We start from the raw sequence: 7,918 nt of genomic DNA, 5'->3' as shown, positions 1-7,918 counted from the left end.
ACGCCATAACCTGTGTGTGTGTGTGTGTGTATGTATATATATATATATATATATATATATATATATATATATATATATATATATATATATATATATATATATATACATATATATATGTATGTATGTATATATATATATATATATATATATATATATATATATATATACATATAAATATATATATATATATATATATATATATATATATATATATATATATATATATATATATATATATATATATATATATATATACGTATGTATTTATGTATGTATATACATATAGAGAGAGATATATGAATATATACATATGTATAAATAAATAGATAGATAGACAAATATAAATGTCGGAGGAATATTCGGGCAATCAATAAGAACATTTTAGCCACGAAATCACGGGAGACATATGGGCTGCAAGACGCTAAGTGACCTGAGGGCGCCCCCCCAAGCCGTACCCAGGCGCCGCCGGAAGACGCGCCGTTGACCCGACGCGGCCGATATCCGCTGCCCAAGCGGAACCAAGGGACCCTCCAGGACGCGCCTGAGGGCGCCCCCCCCAAGCCGTACCCAAGCGACACCGGAAGACGCGCCGTTGACCTGACGTGGCCGAGATCCGCTGCCCAAGCGGAACCGAGGAACTCTCCAGGACGCGTCGGAACGGGCAGTTCGCGCTGAGACACGCCACCGTCAACACCCTTGGCTGACCTCTACTTAACGTCCGTGCTATCCGTGCCCTTCTCTCGTGACCCCGCTTACCGCTTGAAGAATAAAGACATAAGAAGCATCACGGCCTTTGTCTACACCCATTTGTGAATCCCTCACAAGTGGCGGCAGCGGAAAACTCTTTCGCAACAAGAGAGACCCCAGCCTCCGGAAAGCAAGATAGGTCAAGAAAAGAACCCTACGCTAACCCCGCCGCGCTCCCACGAACCCACGATCTGCGGCGTCCGAGTCCCCGTGACGCCCACGCCGAGACAACAAACAGCTCCTCCAGCCGAAGCCAAGGTACGTGCGTGTCTGAATTAGTGGTGCTTACTCAACCCCCCCTCTTTCCCCCACCCATCCCAAGGCCCGATACAGTGTAACTTATCATTGTTGTTAAAGTCGGTATACTTTACATTTGCTAATTCCGTAGCGATTGATAATTTTGTGTTTTTTTTTCTCGGGTTACGCATCCCTTGCACAGCAAAGTGACGTGAATAGTTAGTACGAATCACCTTACATGAGTTCTACAACGAGAACCGGAAAATCCTTTAAAGATAAAGTGCTGGACCCACTCGCAGTGTTAATGGGACATAACGAAACGAACGACGACAGAGTGCAATCACCCACCCCATCCACCTCTCATCATACTTCTCTACCTGTACAAAACCCATCTACTGCTAACTCTCCCCCTGTTAACCCAATTTCTGACTCCTCTGATCTGACCTCCCCTTTGGCCAATCCTTCTCCATCCTCCATTCTCCCTCCATCCTCCATTCTCCCTCCATCCTCCAACACCCACCCATCCTCCCACGCAAACACTACCATGGCGCAATACCACCCTCACCAAACCTTCAATGTGTTGACGAAATTCGATGGAACCTCTATGCCCGTTGAAAATTTCTTAAGGGATGTTGAAATATCGGTACGACAAAGTGGAGTTCCCGACACCGACCCGAAATTTAATGAACATTGCGTTATAAGTGCTGAGTGTAGACTAGACCTTACCATCCCTGACGTACGTAACGCCCTGGACACGTTCAAGACTGCTCCCTTGGCCTTATGCAATTGGGAAAGATTTAAGTCGGTCTTCCAAGCATCCTTCCGGCCAGTCGACGCAGGTCATCACTTGCAATTCGCAGCCCTTATTGCAATGAAGCCAGCGTCGTTGTCCGAACAGGATGTGCGGGCTTACTGTAATAAGCTCCAAATTGCGATTTGGAAATGGGTGCAGTCCATACCGTCGAACGAGCCCTGCCCTATTAGAAAAGAATTTGAGGGGGAAAACTATGGTCCGTGGATGACGTACTTCACCAAGGGAATCCTGGCCTCGTCCCTGCCATTGGCGGTTAGGGAAAAGGTCTGGAGGTCCTGTGAATCAGTCTCCATTTATGCTCTTCCCGGCGAATTCGCGAAATCAGTTAAAGAAAAGTCACCTACGGCAGCCGTACATGCAGGCGTTGTGACACAGAACGAACACACACACAAATACGACATACAACAAGACACCCGACCAACTCAACAAACAGGCCTGAACCCGCAACCCCCAATACACAACACAACACCCGGACCAGTTCAACGACACAACAATCAGCACGCCACAACACACTATAATACACAAAGACCTATCACCAACCGACAGCATACTTTACACAGACAATACACGGCACCTCGTCCATCCAGCAGCAAGCCCGCAATAACGAGATGGTTACCAAGTCCAGAGCAATGTTTTAATTGTACAAGGTACGGCCATATCGCCGCGGACTGCACGTTCCCCTCGTCGTGCCCGTATCACCATACAGTAGCAAGACATAACTGGGCGAACTGCAAATCCTTCCCAGAACAGGTTAAAATAACTCGCGACCTGCTAAAACAACGCAGACATAAGCAGCGATCTTTTTTTGGAGTCGAAGGGACAGACATAGACATAATCGAATTACAGAACGACTTCCGCGATTCCCTCAGTTGGCATCAGACGTAATAGATCCCATACGCCATATATCAACATCATGCATTCCCAACGACGAAAGCCAGCCTCCTCTCCTCCCCTCTACATTGAATAATCGTCGTGCATACTTTTTCTTGGATAACGGTTCATCATGTAGTGTAGTATCCATTGATACCTTAAAGGAGTTTGGTTTTTCGTTGGAATTGCAGCCCTCCCATACGACCATCTGCGGTATTACGGGTAACACGACGAGCTCTCTGGGAAGGAAGATTTTAAACATCGAAATCGGAGGTATTACCTTTCCCCATTCATTTGTTGTTGTAAACAAAAATTTCACCCCAGGTAATCTACTACTGGGTCATGATTTCTTGTTCAGAAGCGGCATTTCCCTGCATCCACAAAGTAATTCCATCATCTTCAATGGTGTTAAGTACCCCCTGAGAGAGCCCTCATGTTTGTGGACACACCCCGATCCTTTTCACCCGTCGATGTTGATATATGAACAACGCAAAGAAAACGGACTGCTTGCACGCACGACAGCGACTCACCCCAGACCTCCCCCACCCTCCCCCCCCATCACCCTTCTCCACCCGACCGCGGCCCCTCCCTTCCTACCCCCACCCTCACCTCCCACCCCGGGGAATGCCGACGACACGGGTTCATATTCGCGTAAAGTTGCGGATCGCTCCACTCAAGACAGGAGAGTCGACCGTAACGTTACCTTTGCGAGATCCCCGTCACCCGCGCGCAATGACGACCTTGACGACCCCCGCGCTCATTCATGGACTCGTAACGATGTTTTGCCCCAACTTACCTTGACCGCAACGACGACGATCCCCCCTTTCAGTGACCTCTTATGTAACGTGTCTGCATCGACGGCAGACGGCACGGCACTGGTGTTAACAGACCATGTACGAGTAAAAGGCTGCGCAGCTTTGCCTTCACTTTATAAAATAGTAAATGGTAAATGCCAGGTACACCTCATGAATTTGACCCCAGTCCCCCTCGAGATTAGAGGAGGCGTACCTGTACTTAACTTCGAATTCACCGATCTCCCAATCCGCGAATTCGACTTGCCTACTCCCTCCCCCGTCTGCGCAGCATCACATAGCCCTCCCCAGGTTAACAATGAAGTTCTTCAAGATATTCTGTCACAGAAATTAGCCTTTCAGGACGGCTATAATATCTTGGAAAAGATTTTTCACGATTACCCGACCGTACTGCCGTCAAAAGACCGTCTCATAGGAAGTACTGATCTGATTGAACACTCCATTTCCCTCGAGCCTGATGCGAAACCAGTTTACATTCCATCATATAAAATCCCGCATTCAAAGCGGAAGGCTCTCGAAAATGAAGTGCAAGGAATGCTGGACATGAACTTAATCAAGAGAAGTAATTCGCCCTGGGCCAGTCCCATGATTCTCGTCCCCAAGAAAGACGGATCATTTAGACCCGTCGTAGATTACCGTAAGCTTAACGCAGTAACTATTCCAGAACCGTTCCCTATTCCGAATCTCCGTCTGTTGTTGCAAGATATTGGCTCCGGAAATTTAGTTTTCTCCACTCTTGACCTGGCTAAGGGTTTCTTGCAAGTGCCAGTAGCTAAAGAAAGTCGACCACTTACCGCATTCTCTACTCACATGGGACACTTCGAATTCCTGAGAACACCATTTGGCTTACGTAATTCTCCTCTCACCTTCAGTAGATTGATGTCAATCGTGCTCAGTGGTATGATTAACGATCAGGTTATGGTTTACCTGGATGACATTTTAATATGTTCCCCATCAGTCTCTGAACATGAGAAAAAGTTGCGTCAGGTATTCGAACGTCTAGCAAGCGCAGGGCTAACCATCAACCCTGGAAAGTGCCAATTCTTTCGGTCAGAGCTCGATTTCTTAGGTCATACCCTAACGTCCAATGGCATTGCACCCAATCAGAACAAAGTACAAGCCGTGATTGACTTCCCCAGACCACAAAACCAAAAAGACCTGAAGTCCTTCCTTGGTCTTTCCGGTTTTTATAGACCATTTATCAAAGATTACGGATCTATTGCGCAACCCCTCACGACGCTGCTTAAGAAAGACGTACCCTTTGTGTGGGCCAAAGAGACAGAGGATTCCTTCCTGCAACTGAAGGCATTGCTAGCCAACGCACCTGTTCTGGCCTTCCCTGATTTTGAGTTGCCCTTTGTGCTCACGACTGACGCGTCTAGCGTAGGATTAGGCGCAACACTTCACCAAAAGGTAAATGGCAAGCTGCGCCCCATTGCCTTTGCAAGCAGGACCCTCAAACCCGCAGAGCGGTCGTATCATACTACGGACCGTGAACTCTTAGCTATCACCTATGCACTCCGTCACTTCCGGGAGTTGATACTCGGTTATAAGATAGAAGTACACACCGACCACTCCGCTCTCACGACCGCCCTTCACGGCAGAGATCCCCATGGAAGACGGGCACGTGCCATAGAAGTCTTAGCCGAATACGACGTAACGATCGTCTATTTACCTGGCCGGCAAAATGTCGTCGCGGATGCTCTCTCCCGCGCACCCTTGCCATCCCCCGCGGAATTACAGGCCTGTAAGTCCACCCCCTTCCCTCCTAGCTTTGCTAAACGTCATGAAGCCCGAACCACTGCGCCGGTGTTAGCTAACGTAGCTAACCAACCTGTGGACCCTCCCTCCGAGGAAGAAATTCGCCGTGCGCAACGCGAGGACCCCGTTTACATGGACATAATAGGCAAGCTAGAGAGAGGCGAACCCTTGGTTCCTGTCAGACGCCTGCCAGTCCGACAATTTTATTTAGCCGACAGCGGCCTGCTCTTCAGAAGAGCCACCCCCAAGAAAATTAAAGGACGTCGGGGCCTCGTGAGAGACGTCGTAATAATTCCGGAATCACTCGAACCAAGAGTCCTTCAACTCGTACACGAGTCGCGGGAAGCAGCACATTGCGGAGTGTATAAAGCCATTCAGATGGCCAGACAGAGATTTTTCTTCCCATTACTCATAACAAAGGTAAAGAAGCACGTTAAGTCTTGCAAAGTTTGTCCTTATTTCAAAGGCTCTACCAACCAGCCCGCCCCTGCCTTGCGATATGACGTCCCGGATTTTCCCTTTGAGAAGGTCTCCTGCGACACTTTATCAGGTTTTGTAACCACGCGTAGTGGGAATAAACACATTCTCGTATTCGTGGATAACTTTACCAGGTATTGCGAGCTAGTCCCTGTCCCAAATAAATCCGCGAAAGTCGTTGCAAAGGCCTTCCATGACTTCATCCAACGGTACACCACACCTACGTACTTCTCCTGTGACAACGGGACAGAATTTCAGAATGAGGTCATGGACAACCTATGTAAGATAATGAATGTCACCCGCGTGAACATCTTACCTTATAGACCACAGAGCAATGGCATTACCGAGCGCCTTAATGGTTCTATTCTAACGTTTATGAGATCACTGGTCGACACCACATCTGACAACTGGGACGACCTCCTCCTCACCATCCAATCCGCCATTAACAGCACTTTCCATTCATCCCTTGGAGATACTCCACACTTCCTCTTGTATGGCTCAGACAAGAGACTGCCGTATGACCTTTTCCAGACTAGACGCAAGCCTGAATACTCGGACAGTTATGCAGAATATCTCTTAAACAGAAATAAGATCGCATTCCAGAAAGCTAAAGAGTTTCTTACAAAATCTAGGGATCAAATACTGTCATACCAACATAAGATTGCGCGCGCTAAGTCCATAGGTGTCGGCGCCTTAGTTTTCAGAAAAGTACACACCAGTGACTCCATGCGTCCTAAACTCGCCCCTCGCTTTGACGGTCCGTATAGAGTACTCGAAGTAAAGAACAATAAAGCAAATTGTAAATGTTTATCAACAAACACCGTTGCTTGGTACCATTTTGATAGATTGAAGCTAGCTAGCGATCACTACTCACCAGCACACACCTCAGACTAATTCAGTTTCCCACGCAACACAAATCTACGTCATTACACACCCAACACCCGTTATAAACTAACAGGCTAACACCGTGTCTCTCATTTCAGATGCTCGTTCTGATGCTCCTGGCCATGGCTTCACCCTTGCTCGCCGAGCCAGGCCTACCCGAAAGGTTACGCGCCGTGCCCGGTGCATTAATCGAAAATCTAGGCACAGTATTCCCGATATCGAGTAATATCGAAGTTAGGGTCTCCCTTCGCCCCCTCTCTGATATTTCTAACATAGCCATTCACCACTTAAACGAGATAACCAGGCTCCGCAACGAAATAGCTGAAGACAATCTATCTCACGAGAAGTTCTTCCTTCTGGACAAAGCTATAAACTCAACAATGTTTACCTTGCAACAGTTTGTCGTACACAAACGTCGATCGCGCCGCGGACTGATTAACATTGTAGGGAAAGTTGCGCACTCGCTCTTCGGTGTCGTAGACGATGACACCCTTACCTCTACATTTGCCGAATATCGGTCAACATTATCTACAATAAGTCAACGTTTTGATACTTCTATCCATAACATTAACGCCATTGCTGACAACATTCAACAGCTACAACACGCCTATAAGAACATATCTCACACCTTCAACGTCCTTCAGAAAAAGATTAACAACGCTAGTCACTTCACAGAACTAACGTTCAACGTTCTTTCTTACCAAATAACAGTAAATACTATTACCCAGTATATCAACTCCTTTGTCTCCGATCTCATCGCAGCCTCAAAAGGTACCGTTTCCGAAAGCCTCATATCTCCTCAGGATATCGACCTCATCCTTAAACAAGCCGCCTCCCATAAGCTCCATCCCCTATTCACCCTCACAGATCGCGTTCCTTTCTATTCTACCCTTAAATCCTTCCTCACGATTTCAGGTCTGTCGGTTTTCATTCCTATGGAACCTCGTACTTCCTTCACCGCTTATTATATTCATCCATTCCCTCACAAAACCAACAACACCTTTTTCACCCTCCAACTACAACACTCACTCATTCTCAAATCATCCGAAGGTCACACTATCACCACACCGCCACCTACCTTCATGACCGCTTGCACCCAGGCATTACCGCGATTGTTCGTCTGCAACTCACGCCCATTGCCACTTTTCAGTGATGACTGCTCGGATGCCATCATCACAAATCATAACATAATTAACGAATGCTCATTCGATAGTATCGTACCAACATCTCGTCCATTTCTTCTACCCTTCGACGACATTTCTGTCCTCTACTTCTTCCAACCCTCTACCGCAACAGTCACGTGCAAAGAGGCCCT

The 7,918-nt window shown here is 47.3% G+C and overlaps 2 protein-coding genes across 2 annotated transcripts in view; both read left to right on the top strand.

The window, feature by feature from the left end:
- Positions 1 to 351: 351 nt before the first annotated feature.
- The window catches only part of LOC113803982 (uncharacterized), an 8,113-nt gene continuing 546 nt past the window's right edge, over positions 352 to 7,918 (top strand). Inside the window, exons 1-2 of the mRNA XM_027354792.2 lie at positions 352 to 1,005; positions 6,702 to 7,918. The exon at positions 6,702 to 7,918 is cut by the window's right edge and continues 546 nt beyond it. Of these exons, the coding sequence (XP_027210593.2) occupies positions 6,702 to 7,918 (1,217 nt within the window). The 5' untranslated portion in view covers positions 352 to 1,005. The remainder of the gene's footprint in view (positions 1,006 to 6,701) is intronic.
- On the top strand, positions 1,529 to 6,612 carry LOC113819731 (retrovirus-related Pol polyprotein from transposon opus). Its single transcript, XM_070138074.1, has 4 exons — positions 1,529 to 2,548; positions 2,668 to 2,890; positions 2,993 to 3,103; positions 3,533 to 6,612. Exons 1-4 carry the CDS (start codon positions 1,529 to 1,531, stop codon positions 6,610 to 6,612), a joined length of 4,434 nt encoding a protein of 1,477 aa, XP_069994175.1.

This window comes from Penaeus vannamei, chromosome 24 (assembly GCF_042767895.1).
Source record: "Penaeus vannamei isolate JL-2024 chromosome 24, ASM4276789v1, whole genome shotgun sequence".
Taxonomy (NCBI): domain Eukaryota; kingdom Metazoa; phylum Arthropoda; class Malacostraca; order Decapoda; family Penaeidae; genus Penaeus; species Penaeus vannamei.
Note: the sequence above shows the minus strand (reverse complement) of the source record. Positions and strands in the feature narration are given on the sequence as shown.